We start from the raw sequence: 18,672 nt of genomic DNA on the forward strand, positions 1-18,672 counted from the left end.
CTTCATGGTCGGTCCATGCCAACTGATCCAGACTTTGCGCTTGACCCTCTTTGATTTCTTTTGAAAAAAAAATTGTGGCTTATTGCGTTACTATGACAAACATTATCCCAGCTTGTCTTTGGTGAAAAAAAAATTGGCGGTGGTTTAGCTCTGGTTAAACCTGCAGTGACGCGATAGCTACAGCTGGCCGAGTGGAACTTGGTCACGTGACCAACCACGTGACGAGCCACGTGATCAGCCACGGAGCCGCGCCGCCAGCATCTGCTCCGCATCACGTGACCAACCACGTGACAGCGTGGCAGCGCCGTCACAGCGTGGCAGCGCTGCCACCGCCACGGCGCCGCCACGCCGAAGGCTCCGAATTCTACCGTAATGTAGCTATCGCTACAAAACTTTTTCTGTGTCACCACCTTAAGTTTGGAAGTAGCAGCAGAACCTAGTCCTCCAAAAAAAAATGTAAAAAAGTTTTTATGCATGACTACGAAAGGTTTTTCACATAAATAAAACACATTGTGCTTTCATATGCAGTAATTAAACTGAACTTGTTTTATTTTTAAAATACAAAATATGAAAGGAGGTACAAAAATATGAAATTCTGAAATTTCGTATCAAATTTTTGTAGTCATTCCAACTATTTTTCTAACTTATCCAGAAGGTAAAGACGCAATAAAAATGTTTTAGAGACCAAGAAACGTAAGGCATGTGAGCTGAAAAATTCTCAAGTTGAAGAAATTTGCCTTTTGAGGCATATTCAGCCGTCAATTGCATAGTGAGGTGGTCCTAGTAAAAATGTAAAAGATAGGAAGTTGCCTAGTACCTTTTAATGGCATCTATTTCTGGAGGTTTAATTGCAACATTTTTTTTATTCGGGCAAGAAGATAATTTTACAAGTTGAGTCCCTCAACTCAACCTCAGCGTTGAACCCTGCTTGCTCTTCACTGCAGCACTTTTTGCCGCTGATTGCAAATACTATACACAGAAACAGCACTCCCATGCTCGAATAAAATGATGCGCTAGGCTTGGGCGCTGCCAGCTTCGCCAATACAGCAATTTGCTTAAGGGCACAGTTACAAAAAATCAAAATGAAGCGGCCGTATGGCTGGATGGTCAGGACACCCCCCACGGTAACTGGAGATGCGAACCATGACTGCTGTAGTCACACTCCTCATCCCGCAGCTGCAAAGAGTGTTATCTTTGAAATGCAGGTGCCATTTTTGGTCTGAGCTCGAGCAGAATGGTTATTGCCTCTCATCGTAAACAGTACAGAGCTGCCCTTTGGCCGAAAATTTATTTTGCGGTCAGAGCAATCGGTTAAAAGCACTCTGTGAGAATGCGCCGTGCTGCAGAATAGAACAGATTTTTTCACCACCTTGCATGGCAAGAGTGCTTGCGACAGTATTGGTGGAACTGTGAAGCGATTGGCAGCAAAAGCAAGTGTTCAGAGGCCATACAAACGTCAAATACTAACCCCCTATGAGCTGTTTTACGGTTGCAGCACTCTGGGTGCAGCAAGAAATTATTCACAAAAATGAAGCCAAATTCATGTGGCGGTTTGCAAGAGTGCTACCACTGAAAGGAATATGCGGGTTTCGCTGCATCAAGCCATTCTCTCAACTGTGCATGCTGCACTTACGTCATACTCGGCGACCCAAGAGTTGGATTGTTCATTCACGAAATGTGACTGAACATGCCAACAAACCTTTCAGCACTGAAATATCAGAAGTAGCCACCTGAAGCACTGTGCAGCACTGCTTATGTGTCTCCTTGACATCAGCTCTAGTGTGTGCTGGAGTGAAGAGCAAGCACTGAGCACTGCCACACAGGGACTCAACTTGCAAAATTTTTTCCTTGCTTAAAACAAAAAATGTTCTTGTCAACAAATGCCATTAAACAAAGCAAAAATGCTAAACTTGATTTCCTACTTATAGCTCTGCCTTCCTTCATTCGTAAATACTCTTGTAATAGATCTTGTGTGCTGGTGGGGAGTAATTCAGTGGTCTTCCTAAAAGCTATTTCATTCCATAAAAGAAGTCTCAGCTATTTCATCATCTAATTCGACTCCGAAGTTGCTGTTTGGTTTTCGTGCTCACTAAGAAATTCATTTTTTTTTTTTGTGGCGAAAGCTGCCTCATTTCGGCAACACTTGTCCTTACTGAAGGTGCAAGCGGCACCAGCTTGCCAACATAAACACAGAAACGTCTTGTCTGTGGGATAAAAGGGCTTTCCTGGCTCCTTTGCAGTACCAGAAGCACAAAGCACAACTATACCATTTTGCACATGTGTACTTTAATTAAACGAACCATCATTGATCTAAACACTATGAAAGTTCGAGGTAATTATTTCATAAATCTGATTCCAAGCCAAATTGCCATAAAATACTTTTGTAATAGGGCAAAATACTAAATCCCATTAGCTAGACGTATAAGGAGCCACGGGAAGCATCAAGCATATTAAAAGAAAAAACTTGCTTCCAAGGTATTTTCCCAGACTCTGCCATTGTGGTAACTAAAACTAAACCACATCTGCTCAGTTCGAAGTTGAATTCATGACCACTGCTTTATTAGCACACAATACCCAATAATGATAATGAAATATGGTCTGTGTTAGGCCGTTAATTTTATAGTTCAAAACAATATAATGCAACACTTTTTTTCCGGATCTAGAATTAGCATGTACTTAACGTGTTCCAGGGAAATATTAATGAAGATCAGAGAGGATGTTTTTTTAATACCTCCGTCAAAGTTTGCGTTTTTTCGAATTCTAAATGGTTTCAGTGCCTAATTAAAAATAATCTGCCCGTTCTCGAAGTACATGTTTTGTCTAGGGAGAGTAAAAAAGAACGAATTCCTTCTTATCCCATTATTGTCCTGAAAACTGCCCTTATTGGAATGCCTCACTTTTCCAGCAATGTTTGCGATTTTTTTGCTGAAAAATTATAGGAGCCAAAAAATATTTTTGCACTGCTTACAACAAGGAAGCGTGCATGCAATTACTGGGAAAATATTGAGGTTCCACAAAATTTTACTTTACTTTCTGCAGGGATCCAAAGTAGCGATTTTGCGAAGTCACAAAATCTGTGTTTTCCATCTAGCATGATTTAGGATTTTTTCCAGGGAAACTAGTGTTCCTTCCAAAACTAAGCATGATTCCCTTGTTGTCGACACATCTGCCCATCACATATAAAAATTTAACTGAGAACAAAAAATGGTCATGGGACATCAATTACCATTACCTGAACACGCGGTATAAAAGAAATTAAAGAAATTCAGCTCAATTTATTGTATATGAAAGCGAAATGTCTTTTATTTATGCAAAAAATGTTTTACAGCAATTTTTTTTGGAAGACTAGGTTTTTGCTATCGCTTGCAAACTTATGATGGCAGCCATGACAAGAAAAAATTTATTTGCCAAAAATAACCTGGGATAAAGTTTGTGATAGTAATGCAATAAGTCATGATTTTTTTAAACGAAATCGAAGATGGTCAAGCACAAAGCCTGGCTCAGTTTGCATGGAATGGCCTTCGGCTCCTCAAATCGTACCTTGGCTGACAAGCTCAATTCGTAGCAATTAAACATAAATCCAAGCCTCAATTGATTAAAACTGGAGTTCCACAAGGCAGTATCCTTGGTCCCATACTGCTTTTCTACTACATAAATGTTATTATGTAAACAATTCAAAGTTCTAAATTTTTAACACTATATGCCGATAATTGTACTGTGTATAGTGCAGGCCAAGATTCACTAAGTACGCTTTGAGAAGCAAGTTCTGTTTGCCATGTACTCCAAGTATGGTCACAAAACACATTCTGATAGTCAATTAAGCAAAAACAATTACGTGTGCTTTTCAGAGATAGAGAGACTTACTTCGAGGTGGCAAACACTTAAATTAGGGCCATTTGGTATATCTTGTGATAAGATGACAAGATTTGGAATTAACACGTCAAGATGCTTTGCACAAGTGTACAGAAAGCTGTAGGTATTTTAACTAAGTACTGTCGCTTGTTACCAACTGGCATCAAAAGACTTCTTTGCAATTCTTTAATCTATTCACAACTTTATTATTGCTTACTGATATGGGGCAACACGACTTCAAAGAATCTACATAGCTTAGTTCTATAAGAAAAATAAAAAGCAACAAGAGCAATTGAAAATGGCCTCCTACTTGGATAGGCATGCACGAATAGTGAATTTTTGGTTCAAAGCAAATTTGAAGCAAATAGTAATTCACTTCGAATAATTTCGAAGCGGATATTTAAAATACATCTGGTGCACACAAAAGGTTGAACGGTATGACAGGCATTTTCAATATCATGTATTTTTCAAATACACCACACCACTACATGAAAAAACTAATACATGTGCCACACGGACAAATTTAATGCCACTAAGTGCCTACTGCCTTAAGTTTTAATGCCATTCGCGCGGTGCCACACGCTCGTATTTGATGCCAATTGGCCTTACTGCCATTCCCAACCTACTTAGTTCACCACAATGAATTTGCCTGAGCAACACGTACTCTTGTCCCCATTCTATATGTAGAAAAGCATGGAACTTTATTAGTGCCAACTTTCTATCCAGTAGAAAATTGTTTGTTCGTAACTTTCAGTCATTTGAGGCACTTCTGACAGATGCTCACGGCTTATGTGCTGTCATGCGACATTTTTGGCGACTTTTAGACTTGTCAAGCAACAACAGTGTCGTTTTCCGCAAAATAATATGCACATTGCTTTAAACAACATTCCCGAGATATTGTGGTTATTACGGCTGTTTATATTCAGGTAAAATTTTTGACTGTCTTGCAGTCTCTATCTTGGCCACCACAGTGGTGGCCAAGTGGTTGAGCATCCGCCTCGCATGCGGGAGGTGTGGGGTTCTATCCCCAGTGCTGCCGGGTATCCACCGGTGATACAATGGGTACAAGCTTTCCTCTGGTCTGGTGCTCGGCTCCTTCAAGGTGAAATGCTTGGGAAATGGGCCTTTGACCCCACCTTGAGAAATGAATGCCTTGTGCCATGGCGCTCTTTGGCCGTAGATGCCCTTGCGCCATAAAAACCCATAATCATCATCATCAGTCTTTATAGTCTGACTTTCGTATAACGACATCAAATCTGGGCGTGTAGCACCAACTCCGAAAATAATGTCACTAACAAACTTAAGCATTTACTACCATTACTTGTGCGCATATGGCAAGGGTATAAAGAGTGCACTGCGCGCTGTTGAGGTGCTTGCATGCACACCGTAGAAGGCGGTCGCTCGAAACGTTTTCCTTTTTTAGCGTATCGAAATAAAGTGCATTTTCCGTGTTTTCTTTCCGGAAGCCTTCAGCTTAGTACGCGATCTGAGTGAACCTTGGGAAAGCAGGCTTGCTCGTGGCGCCCGTTTTGTGATTGTTGAGGAAACAGAAATCGATAGGCCCCTGTTTTATTATTTACGCTTAGAAACATGTTATTTTTATGTTATGAGTGTGGTCTCTTTTGAGCATTCAAGTGCTCCCGTATGTGAAAAGCGGCACGTGCCGTGCATGCCTTCGCCGATGTGTGCCGTGAAAGCCGCGGCGTTTTGTAGCTGGCTACCAGTTTCTTGTCCGCTATTCATCGACTCGATAATTAAATTCAAATTATCACAAGGTGGCACTAGAGTAACTTTGAAGCACGAGGGGAGGAGGGAAAGCACCGAATGAGACGACTTCCCCGCTGCATGTGTGCATTTGTAAGTCGAACATACATTCCCTTTGGCTCGTAGAACCTTTTTGCAGGAACCAAACCACTTGCAAAACTCTAGGCGACTCGAATGCTTTGACTGCCCACACCGATGAATAGTCGCTGCCATGTAAATGTGTGCTTGAAAATAATAGTGCATAATTTAGCGTTTACTGTGCGTGCGCATTGTGGCCCAGGAATGCGACGATTACGACAACTGCAGCCTCGCGCTAGGGTTGTTTACATAGCTGTGAGCAAACAGTACTGCTCGTTTGCGTGGCATAAAACTCAGGGTGAGCTCTCCATATCTTAAATATTAAGTAGTATTGCTCAGAAATTGTAGTTTTATTGATTTACACACTATGATAACACTGCAATAATTAAGCACCGCTGATGCTATATTGCCTGCTGGGAAACGCTTCGCGTAGGACCGGCGCTTCCCGTGTAATTGTATCTGCTTTCTCTTATGTCAACAAAGTTTCATTTTACATCAGTTCAGCTAAAAATACGTTCGCACATTACTTGAATTAATAAAAACAACCAGATTTGTTGTCCACAGTCGACGCCAACGACTGTTGCCGGCTGCCTTCAGCACATGCTGTGAAGACCGGGTCAAATATTGACACTTCCCCCGTATTGTACATGCGCCCTGCGATGTAGGCAGTCGTCGCTTTGAGGGCACTGTAGCCAAAACTACGCTCGACAGCTATTTTCAGGTGCTAAAACTTGCGAATTCGCTCTCCGCAATTGCCGAAATCGCACACATTAATCCTGCGTACTCGCTAGGCCTCGTCACGAAAGTGGCCGGTGGTCCACCGTCGACCGAAATTCAAGAATCTGGCAAGAGTTCCCCGCTGATTAGTAACAAAGTGTGAAGATATGAAATGCAGCCGCTCGTTTTACTATTTTTGATGCAGATAAGGTACACAAGCGCTGTTTTTCGGGCCATCTATTCATCAGGTATGACGCTTTCGCTTGGCCGCACAAGCCCAGCCGACGGCGGCGAGCAACGAGCTGCACCATCGTGCGGCATTTTCTGCCCGTATAACTTGTCTCGCTGATAGATTCTATGCGCAGGCACCGAATGAAAACACATCTTCGCTGGTGCACACACATTGCATATGTCGCCATTGCTAGCATGATCAGGTCCAATAAGTTCTTCAGTTTATAGGTTATATAAGTTATAGGTTATAAACCCACCACACTCTGCCAGTTCCCACTAAGTTCACTGTTTACACTACTGCGATACGGGGTCGTTGGTCATGCTGGTCATTTTTGCCATCTCTAAGGTATGAATCTCAAACTACATACATGCACAACACTCAAAAGATAGTGTAGAGTAATGAGATAATGAAGAATGTGCAGTTTTCAACAAAAGTAAATATGCTGCTGTTTGCATGGCCAGAGCTGCCATTGTGCCCTTTGTGGCAGAGGTCCACTAGTACTCCTGGCAGCAAATGTCTGACATCGAATAGGACTCTTCTGAACTCTTAAAAGGCAAGAGTGCTACAATGCGTGGTGATTGCTAAGCTATGTACACAGTGACCTATACACTTCTGAAAAAGAATACACATCATTCTTCAATGCTTTCCTTTGTTCCATCAGGCTTATACTCCAGACAAAAAAGCAATCTCTAATTTGAGGAATGCTGCTCAGCTGTGCAGAAGTTTTCTTAGCTAGGGTTTTAAAGAGAAGTCGAACTGCTGACAAAGATTAAACAAGCAACAGTTTAGGTTGGATTATTAGTTGTATATACCTAATCCAAGTATATTTACTGCAAATCCGCAGCAAGACTGACCAGATTTAGATATGAAGTAACAATAAATATTGTGATTAAAGTGAGATTTGATACATGAACTTTGACACAGGTTGCAAGGAATTTGTCAATAAATATGCATTAAGTTTATTGCCAGCAATAAATAGCACAAATAAAAATAAGCAGCAAGATGATACAGAGCTCATGCTAGGCAGCCCTGTGCACAAAGCACTAAGTGTACAGCATGAATGAACAGCCGCCATGGTGGCTCAGTGGCTACGGTGTTCTGCTGTAAATCCCAGCTGTAGCAGCTACATTTTGAGAGGCAAAATGTAAAACCTTTTTTACTGAGATTTTGGCACATTTAAAGAAGCCCCACGGCCAGAACAGATCCAGAATCCTTCATTACAGTCCATTAAAGACTCCTTTGTAAAGTCCTTAACGGACTGTAAAGTCGTAGACATTGAGTGCAACAACCAGTTAAACTCTGTTTTGACTGGTGTTGTAGTGGCTATCTATGCCAAGACATAGTTCTACACTTCTGGAGTCAGAGCATCATTGCCGTCATGCTTTGCATCAAAGCACATCCTAGCCATGTTTCAACAATTCACTTACTGGCAAATCGCTGTCGCTGCCATCCAGTTCACTGATGTCACAACCAAGTGAGCTGTAAAAGTTGTCAAGAGGATGCGTGTAGCGGTTTTGAATGTCCTCCTTCAGCAGGCTCAGGGCTGTCTCAATGTCTTCAAAAGCCTGAAATTCACATTTAACTAAGATCAATTTCAAAGTTCTACCAAGCAGCTTTCACAGGCACACAAGCAGTGTTTTTCAAACTAAATAAGTGCACCAACAACTGTTCAAGCTTTTGATACCAATGGTCAAACAATTTTAATTAGCACCTACATATCTGACAAAGAAAAACTTCCCTCTAAAACGACTGTTGCTATTATAAACATGCCTTGCTTTCATTTACAGCTCCACTTAAAGAAGCTGTCTGAATTCCCCAGCATTTCGTACTCAAATACCTAGTGTTTTAGAGCTACAGCTCTGCAGAAAACCCTCTGAAAATAGTGCTTAACAATATCAAAATTCACTGAAGTGATAAAATACATGCTACTAAGTTTAATGCTTAATGTCCTCTATTCGCATCTTCATGCTACTAGGGTTTTCCCACTGAATGTAATCCTCATGGCAGCGGAAATAATCTGAGCGCCGAGTGATAAAATCTGCACATAATGTAATTTAATCGGGGTGCGAAGCACTCAATCCAAGCGCCAGCATATTTATATTTAATCCAAACTCCTACTTGAAAAATGTCAGTGCTAATGCAAATAATACAAGCGCCAGTAGTTTTAATCTGGGTGCCGACCAGTTTAATCCACATGTGGAAATTGAATGCAGCAAACGACTCTGAAGCACAGAACATGAATGCCAGGAATAAAGAGAAGTTGAGATAATTTTTTAGACCATGGGACACCTAAGCGAAGCATCAACATATTGCACAGCTGATGTCAATATTATAACCAACACTGCCTTAATGCAAGTCGATTTCACTAATGTGTGCACTGTTTATTACAGAACATTAAATTAAACTGTCTTCGGTAAAAGATACAATTGTTTTCTCAGAAAAGTAAAAAAAAATGTTAAAAACTGTACCTAACTTAGTCCTATGCAATAATAAGAACACAAATCGCAACATCGGATAAAATCAGATGGCAAATAGGCAAAGCCAGAATCACGGATTGGAGAGCCTTCAGGGAGACAGACAGTGACACGACAATCGGTATTCGACTGGAGAGAAAACTCAAAGAACAAGTAAGGAAATTCACGAAAGAAGTAGAACGCACGCAGCAAACATCGGACGTGGACCCTAGGCTACTCAGACTCTGAGAAGCAAGAAAGGGACTCAAGAAAAGGTAGAAGAGACAGAAATTCAATAGAAAGCTCAAAATAAAAGTAGCGGAGATCACAAGGAAAGCGGAGAAGTATGCGGAGCAGCTTGCGGGACAAAACTGGGAACAGTTCAGCAATTCGCTGAACGGGAACCTGAAAGCAGCAAAGACGTGAGCATACTCAAAGCCCTACTAGACCCGACCAAAACCAAATCAGAGAACAACAAATCCATCCATCGACTGGTTCAGCAGTATGAAGGGACGGATGACGAACTGCTAGAAAAAGTACGCAACAAATGCTTTGGCGACAGCAACCCGGCCGCTTACACAGAAAGCTATAAAGGGGAAGAAAACGAAGCATCGGACAGGCCCATAACTAAGGAAGAAGTTTATAAAACTAACCGACTACCTCAACAAACACTGGGAAGCAGAAACAGTTCCAGAAGAATGGAAACACGCGGAAATCATCATGATTCCAAAGCCAGGAAAGAAACTCCAAGTAGAGAATCTCAGACCAATCTCTCTCACATCATGCTTGGGCAAGATATACGAGAGAGTGGTTACGAAGAGACTTCGAGACTACATGGATGATAACGAATTATACCCGTACAGCATGTTCGGCTTCAGAGCCAAGCTGTCGATGCAGGACGTGCTGCTGCAGATAAAATAAGAAATACTCAGCGAAATCCCACGCTACAGAGAAAATATCATCATGGCTTTCAACATCAAAGGGGCCTTTGACAATGTCAGTCGCAAAGCCATACTAACGGGCCTAGACAACCTGAACTGTGGCAGAAAGACACACGGCTACGTCAAAGCCTTCCTGTCGGGCAGAGCAGCAACATCGGGCTAGGACAGCTAAGATCAGACAAGTTCTGCACTGCAAACAAAGGCACACCGCAAAGGTCAGTTATTTCGCCCATCCTTTTCAACGTGGCAATGATAGGACTGGCCGAACAATTAGAGGAAATTGAGGGTATACGTCATGCAATGTACGCCGATGATATCACCATCTGGGCAGAAAAAGCTCTGTTAGGATACCAAGAACTTGAGCTGCAAGAGGCCGGAGCATGCGTAGAAACATATGTCAGGGCAAGAGGACTCGCATGCTCAATGGAGATATCTGAGCTCCTGAGAGTAGTACGCTGGAGATGCAAGGCAAGCAACGAGGACGAGCCCCTGGAAATCTACCTGGAGGGACAACAGATCCCGGAAGTGACGCAATGCAGAATACTGGGGATGTGGGTGCAACCAAACCAGCGTTGCACACACGCCCTGGCCCTAACCAAGACTACAGTCAACCAAGTGGCCAGAATGACAAACCGGGTGTCGAAAAGAAGATATGGCATGAAGGAGGCAGACACACTCAAGCTGATAGAAAGCCTAGTAGTCAGCAGAGTGGTGTACAGCCTACCGTACTACAACTGCATCAAAAGTGAAATCCAGCAAATCGACACCATCCTAAAAAAAGCACTCAAGACGCCGCTTCAAACACCCCAAACAGCGTCAACCGAGAAGCTGCTAGCCCTAGGGCTGCACAACAGCTTTGAGGAACTGCAAAAAGCCCAAAGGATCGCACAATTCTGAAGACTACAGCAAACTGAAACCGGTAGAAGACTTATAGTCAGGTACAGCGGCGAATCAACCCTACGAGAAGTACAAGATAACATGATCCCGGACGAGTACCGCAGCACCATCAGGGTAGCACCAATATCCAGAGATATGGACCAGAACCTGCACAAGGCACGCAGGGAGGCGAGGGCAAAGTACGTGCAAAGGACACTGGTCACTCGGAACGAAACGGTGTATGTTGACGCCGCAACAGACTCGCAAACTGCATGCCGGAATTGCATGAATGGCAGGATCAGGTGCAAAGCGCTCAACATTCTCCGCTCTAACGGTTGACCCACAGACAAACAAAGCAAACACGTGATAGTTTGAATACCGGGACACATGAGTGTCGAGGGAAATCTGGAGGGAGATAGGATAGCTCGAGGGTACGCAACAAACCGGGCGTCCAAAAACACTGCCGCCATAGAGGACCCAGAATAATAATAATAATAATTGGTTTTGGGGGGAAAGGAAATGGCGCAGTATCTGTCTCATATATCGTTGGACACCTGAACCGCGCCGTAAGGGAAGGGTAAAGGAGGGAGTGAAAGAAGAAAGGGAGAGGTGCCGTAGTGGAGGGCTCCGGAATAATTTCGACCACTTGGGGATCTTTAACGTGCACTGACATCGCACAGCACACGGGCGCCTTAGCGTTTTTCCTCTATAAAAACGCAGCCGCCGCGGTCGGGTTCGAACCCGGGAACTCCGGATCAGTAGTCGAGCGCCCTAACCACTGAGCCACCGCGGCGGGGCAGGACCCAGAACCGGTAGGCCAAACATACGCGGACACGCTAAACTACTTCAGGGGCGCCAGAATGAGATATTCGGCACCCGACAAACAACTCAACAGAGAAGAAGCCGTAATCTGGCAGCACCTACAAACGGGGACATACCCGAACTTATACATACTAAACAAAATTTGCCCTACCCAATATGAGAACACATGCCCCTGGTGCGGGGACAAGCCAAAAAGCAAAAGAAATAACCATAATAGAAAACCCAAGTGCGGAACAGTGGGAGGTGATGCTTTCCAGCGACACCCTTAAAGTCCAGCAAGGGCTAGTAAGGCGCGCTCGCATGGCAGCTGCCCTCAGTGGGGCCCCGGACTAGGGGCACCAACCCTGGATATCAAGATGGAAGAAGCCATCTGAATAACTGCTAAATCCATATGTAAATATAGCGAAATAAACGTTTTTCACCACCACCAACACTATGCAATTTATTCAGAAAAAAAGATGCACAGCCAATGACAGTTCTAAAGCAGACGGTAAGTTTTGCGCTTCTGTTGAGTGTGCCGCATTGTCTGCATTTCCACAAAAGAATAGAGCCGGACAGTGGTGGTACGTACACAGACTATAAGCACCGTGCACCCACCAGGCGCCTGCACTGGCGGCGCTGCATTCAGTGCCACCAATGGCCAGTTTGACGTCCAGAGTGAGATCGCTTCGCGCCGTAGCAGACGATTTTCCATGACAAAAGGCACTTGCGCGCCGCTGCTTATAGACGCCGCGTTCCAGCCTCCCTGTAGGCTGGCAAACTTTTTTCTAAGAGGGGACTTGGCTAAATGCATCAAGGTTTTTTAATCCTGCCATGTTCACGATGTGGAAGAAATTTTGACAAAAGATGAGCGTGGACTGTCGGCCCAGTGCATCGCGCAGACATGCGTCTCTGGCCCTCGAAACCAATCAGCTTGAAGGAATATTCGTTTGTTTGCTTAGGCAAGTTTTAACGGTTTTTCTTTCTTGCACAGCTGCCACCGACCAGGCACCTGGTCGAAGTAACCTGCAGATGCAAGGCAGGCGTTGCAGGAAAATGCAAACGTGCCGCTGCTGTGGCAGCTTTCTGGAACGAAGCGACACACTGTCGCTAGCCGTCCTCAAGCACGGGGAATACCGAGCCACAGGAAAGTGTAGGCAAAAAATTTTCAGGAGGCAAATCAGACAAACTAGAAGGTATTTTTTTCAAAACCCCTATGAAGTCCTCTAATTCTGGCGAACAGTGACAAGTTTTTCATTTCATGTGTAGGAGGTTAATTTGTCTCATGTTATTCTACATTCCATGCTAAGACAAAATGTAAAGAGTGATGGTTCCAAGATAATTTTGTGGGCGCTGTTTTGTTTGTTCTTTTTGGGGACTGCAAAGCCTACGAAGACTGCAAAGCAAAGCATTAAATACGGCCTGAATGACCTCTTGCGAGCTGAAGAATTTGGAGTGTGTGAAGAGCTCTCTACTAGTGAAAAAAATCAAGAAGGCACAATATAACTTTTTGAATGGGACAAGCGATCATGACCCAAATGCCTCAGCTATGAAACAGTGCCAAATTGCACAACTGATACTGAAAAAACTGGATTTTCTCGCAAGGTTTGTGTACATTTAGTTTATTGGAGAAAGTTGGATTTGAACGCTGATATGCATGAAAATATATCTGCTGAATATGTCTCGGTCTCTCAGATACAAAAGCAGAAATATATCAAAAACATGTCACAGTAGCTGTAGAGAACCTGGCCTCCAGAGAACCTCCATAAGTACCTAGAAGAATAAAGTTCATTGGAAAGAAGAAAGGATTCCACGCACAACTGGAACAAAGGTGGGCTGTCCTAAACTAAGAATTAGAGATTACTGTGGTATGACGTACGTGACGTAATGCAGTAGCATGACGCGTGACAACTACAAACTTCCTGCTCCCCCTTTCGCTTTTATCTGAAAGCCGTAAATGTAATGTACATTCACGACAGCATGCATTGCTTGAAAAAAAAAGCCAAAATGAGAAAGTATTCGTTTTTCAGCAGCCGCACAGAAAGGCGCAGATATTGTGATCGGTAGAAGGGCTCCAATATGATTCATTACCGAGTGCCGTAGAGTGTGTATTTTTTTTAGGCACACAAAGTACTTTCCTGCTGACCACAAATTTAGAACACAGAGCAAAATCTCTTGTCGCAAGATATTTCACAGGGCCAGCTGTGCGATATGGAATCGCAATGGAAGTAAAAGCTCAACTTGAGAGTCTAGAATGAAAAGGATGTTCCATGTCCCTTTTCGGTCGGGAACTGTGCATAAAACATGGCCCCAGGTGAATTCTGGCAAGACCTGTTGCAGCCAACATAATTTCTTGTACTCTTTACAAAGTTCATTAGGACCTGAAATAACCTCACCGGCGTGCCACAAAATTCTGCTTCGCTCACTGCCGCTCCAGTGAGTTCACGCCGCCTTCTCGCTCTGGACATGCGCGCTACCGCTAGTGGCATGTGTGTCATTCCGGAGTTAGATGCACACGGTGCCTATAAACAGGCGGTAGTTTGCGCCTTTTCATTCATCTCGCAGGTACATTAACGCGCACGTAGTTTCTTCCATGGAAGCCGATGAGCCGTGCTCTGATGTCCTAATCTGAAGCCTCCAGATGCACCGTGAAGAAAAAACAGCAAAGTCTTCAAACATGACATGGCCAGAATTCTCAACGCATCCGGGCGTGGAGGAGATGCGAAAAAAATAGCAGACACGCTCGGTATCAATTTAAAGACAGCAATACCCATTGTAGTGACCGAGAGGAGTTGAAGAAAGGTGAAGCTTCGAAGAAATTCAAAAATGAGGTTGCAGTGGCTATAAAAAATATTGTAGACAACACCACTGCTTACACGCTAAATTAACAATGGAAGAGGAATTGCTCATCACTGCCATCAGCACAAGCAGCACTCATTGCCAACTGGATGCGCACGGCCACTCCATGAATTTAGATAAGACTCAGAGTCCAGCCAACCGGAACAGAGAAGACATGAAACGCAGCCACAAAGCATACGCCACAGCAGCTGCAGTGTGAAGGACCCCACTTGTGCAGGTTTTATGTAAATGGGACTAACTGTAATGTATGGTGTTCGAGGACCTCTGGCTGCATGGTTAAGGGACAGCCTGCTGTGCAGAGCTGGCACCAAAGGAGCAAACCTTGCAGAACTATAGGCACCTAATTTTATTGCATTTTTTCTTCTCTCAAATGATGCATTAGACATTAAAATGCATGGGTTACTGCATGCGATTCGCCCATGACCGCTAAATAATTTATAATTGAATTTCTGCTCTCGTGCTGTTTTGGTTTCGGTTTTACCAACCTAATGATGGCTGTGACGTGTAGTTGGAGTTTAGGTCAATTGATTCACTAGAAAAATGCTAATATAATCACTGATATGTAGTTTTAATTCATTACAACACTTCAGGCAGCCTCTTTCACGACCTGGAATGACAAAAAATGACCTATCAACAATTTTTCATTCCTCACATGACCTAAACATCAACTACACGTCACAGCCATCGTTCAACAGTTGAAACTGAAACCGAAACAGCGTCAAGAAATTCAATTATAAATTATTTAGCCGTCACAGATGAATACCATGGGGTGCTCATTGTATACCAATGTATAACGCATCGTTTGAAAGAAGAAAGCATGCAAGCAAAAATTTGGTGTCTACAGTCCTTTAACATTACGGCCTGCATGTCAGCAAATGGTGTCATACATTGGATGACTGTAGACAAGGCTCACTGGGTCATGTTCAACGAATGTTTAAACGACATATCAGCCTCTGTAAAAAGTGAAGAACCTGGTTCAGAAGCTCTTTTTATTTTTGACAATGCTCCCGCTCACAGCCATGCGGAACAAGCAAGCCTGACCAATCCGGTGCACTCGATCAAGGGGCCGCCTTTTACAGCCCATTTTTTAACCCTGTAGAGGGAGTGTTTTTGAAGTTAAAGTCTGAAGTCGGAGCTTTCCTCAGCGAGCGGAGGGACTTGGCGCTCATCACTCCGCCCAGAATGACCAAAAGGGAGCATCGGCGGAGTTTGTGGTTCGGCACTGCTCGACACTCTATGCAGCAAATACAGTGGTAGAGTGGCTAGAATGGGGAGGTGTTAAGACCGCGGCGCTTTCTCTCAGCCGCGCGTGACCCCTCTGCGCACCGATGCCGCTAGGGGAAATGTGGCGCTGCTACTAGAGGCGTGGATAAATAACAGTGTTGAGTATCTGACAGAGCATGAAAAATATGTAATGAATAAAGCTAGTAGCAATGCAGCTGTCATGAAAAATAGGGCACTGTATAGGTATGAGGTGGTAAGAGGGATCTGGAAAGGGGTGATGGTCCCTAGCCTGACCTTCGGTAATGCGGTCCTGTGTATGAGGCCAGATGTTCAAGCAAGGCTGGAAATTAGGCAACAGGGAGTAGGGAGGTTAGCTTTGGGAGCACATGGCAATACACCAAATCAGGGGGTACAGGGTGATATGGGATGGGCGTCTTTCGAGAGCAGAGAGGCTAGCAGTAAGATAGCATTTGAGGAACGATTGAGAAAGATGGAGGAAAAGCGGTGGGCTAGGAAAGTTTTCAGATACCTGTATATAAAGAATGTTGACACGAAATGGAGAAAGCGAACTAGAAAATTGACAAGCAAATATCTGGACAACAGTAAGGGGGCAAATCAGCAATTATCGGTTAAGAAAAAGGTTAAAGGAACAGAGAGAGCTTTGTAGAAAACAGGGATGCTGACGAAATCGGCACTGGAAACATACCGGACCTTTAAACAGGAAATTGTCAAAGAAAATATCTATGATAATTGTAGGGGAAGTTCTTTGTTGTTTGAGGCCAGGACTGGAGTTTTGCGGACTAAGACGTATAGTCAGGTACCAGGAGATAGACACTTTGTGCATTGCGTGCAGAGAGGAGGAGGAAACGGCTGAACACTTGATACTTTTCTGTAAAGGGCTTCACCCTACAGTGGAAGGCAGCGGGGCTGACTTACCCAAGGCATTGGGGTTTAGGGATAGTGAAGGGAAAGTGGATTTTAAGAGGTTAGAAGTAACCAAGCGAAGGTTATCTGATTGGTGGCTAAAAGCAAGACAGGAGTAAAATTTCACAAGACATGGCTAGGTGGCTTGAGCCACCGCCCGATGTAAAGGGTTCAGTCGTATCCATCCATCCATCCATGGTAATCTCAGCCAGCCGCGTCAGCCTTGCACACGCCGTAGCAGTTCAGTTCGTTTCGTCGCCTGTATTGGAATGTCTGTAGCAGCGTTTTATCATGAGAGGGCGAGATGCCTTCAACGGAAAAGTGGCTGTGGAAAACGTTGAAGTGGCTGTAGACCATCACAGCTATGCTGTGCGACACAGCGATGCGCAGCTGATTTATTACATTGCAGGCTATGTGGCCAGGAAGTGTGTTTTGACAACTAATTGCGAAACTTGCAGACGAGCATGTCTCTGCGATAAAGGCAACATTCCCAAAGAACTTCCAGCTGAGGCAACTAATGAGTGGGGCCTTGGGGCCTTTTATATCCGTCAGTATCATTTTACAATCTTGTCAACGTCCTTGAAAACAAACTTACGCATGCGTTCAGCCGAACGCTCTTGCATGCCGGAGCTGCGGCAGAGATTCTTCATTCAATTGGTGATGTGCCAAAAATTGGTTGTTCTGAACATTCTGTTGTGCTGACAGCATCATTTTGTACGTTTTTATTGCCTCACAAGGGTTCGCTTTTTGCTTCAGGGTATAAATCAGGAGGATAGTGATATGAAAAGGAAAACACTGAAACCTTGTGTGTTGTAGATCGAATTCTGTAAAAGTTTTCCCTCTAACTTGTAAATAAACGATTTCATGGCCAGATGTGTTGCTTCACTGTCTGTAATCGTCGAAGATTGCTTACATGCAGGGACACCGGAACTTTTTTTTGAGGGGGCAAGACTTCGAGCTTATTTTGTTATTTATTTAATGCTCATTTATACAATAATTTTTATATTTCTAATATTTCTTATTTTTTAAAGTTCAAAGGTTGATGCAAACTGTCACATGTGGTGACGACGCTCCAGCAGTCAGGAAGACAACGAAAAAACTCCCAAAAGAAACTGTTTAAGGGGCTGACTCGCGCCCCCTAACTGAACGACTCAGCGGTGGGGAAAGCCACAAGCGTGCTCGGCGGTCATCGGACTGAATGCCTGCAGTACTTGGCCGTGCTCAATTTAAAGCTGACAAGGAACCTTCGAGATAAGAAACCAAAAGCGACTACAACAATCTGGAAAAATGTGGAAACATTTGCACGTGGCCACGATCGATGGAAATAAGTCTGGTCGCATCTCGCATTACAAAACAAAATGATAAAGCCACGTGCCAGCAATTTTGAGTTCGAACGAACAAACAATGCAAAGATTCACGGCAATATAAACCGAATTGAAATGGGAACTTAAGCTTTAATATGCACGAGTAGTGATCAATTGCAATAAAAAAGTTTGTCCACAGTTTGTTTAAATTCTGCTAATCGTGATCATGTACATGGGTCAGACTGTCGACTTCTGTTGGGACATGACTGGTTTAGGTTACTCATACAAATTGCTTTCCAACTGGCTACGAAGCCAAGTACCAAGTAGCTCAGCCCCACTGTGCTTTGCATTAAAGGAGTCGTAGAACTGAAGTGTTCCAATTAATTGTCAGCAATATCTGATCCAAGTGTCAGCAATTGGAGACGGGGGGCGCTGCCCCACTGGAAAAAATTTCTGATGTTAAGGGACCCCCGCCCCCTGTTCCGGGATCTGCTTATATGAGCGTCAAGATGGCATACATGCTACCATGCTACAGGTTCGCAAGCGCCGACAGAAACTGGTTGGATTGTGCGTTGGGGCACCTTCAGCCAATGCGAGTGTAGTTTCGAGGTCCTGTGGCACGCATTACAGCCCTTACAGCCTGCTCT

General features: G+C 43.8%; 1 protein-coding gene across 3 annotated transcripts in view; it reads right to left on the minus strand.

Moving 5' to 3' along the window:
- The window catches only part of LOC144113264 (poly [ADP-ribose] polymerase 2-like), a 58,408-nt gene that overhangs the window by 19,585 nt on the left and 20,151 nt on the right, over window positions 1-18,672 (minus strand). For all 3 annotated transcript variants that reach the window (XM_077646246.1, XM_077646249.1, XM_077646248.1), the window contains exon 9: window positions 8,071-8,208. In XM_077646246.1, the coding sequence (XP_077502372.1) occupies window positions 8,071-8,208 (138 nt within the window). The remainder of the gene's footprint in view (window positions 1-8,070; window positions 8,209-18,672) is intronic.

This window comes from Amblyomma americanum, chromosome 1, assembly GCF_052857255.1.
Source record: "Amblyomma americanum isolate KBUSLIRL-KWMA chromosome 1, ASM5285725v1, whole genome shotgun sequence".
NCBI lineage: Eukaryota > Metazoa > Arthropoda > Arachnida > Ixodida > Ixodidae > Amblyomma > Amblyomma americanum.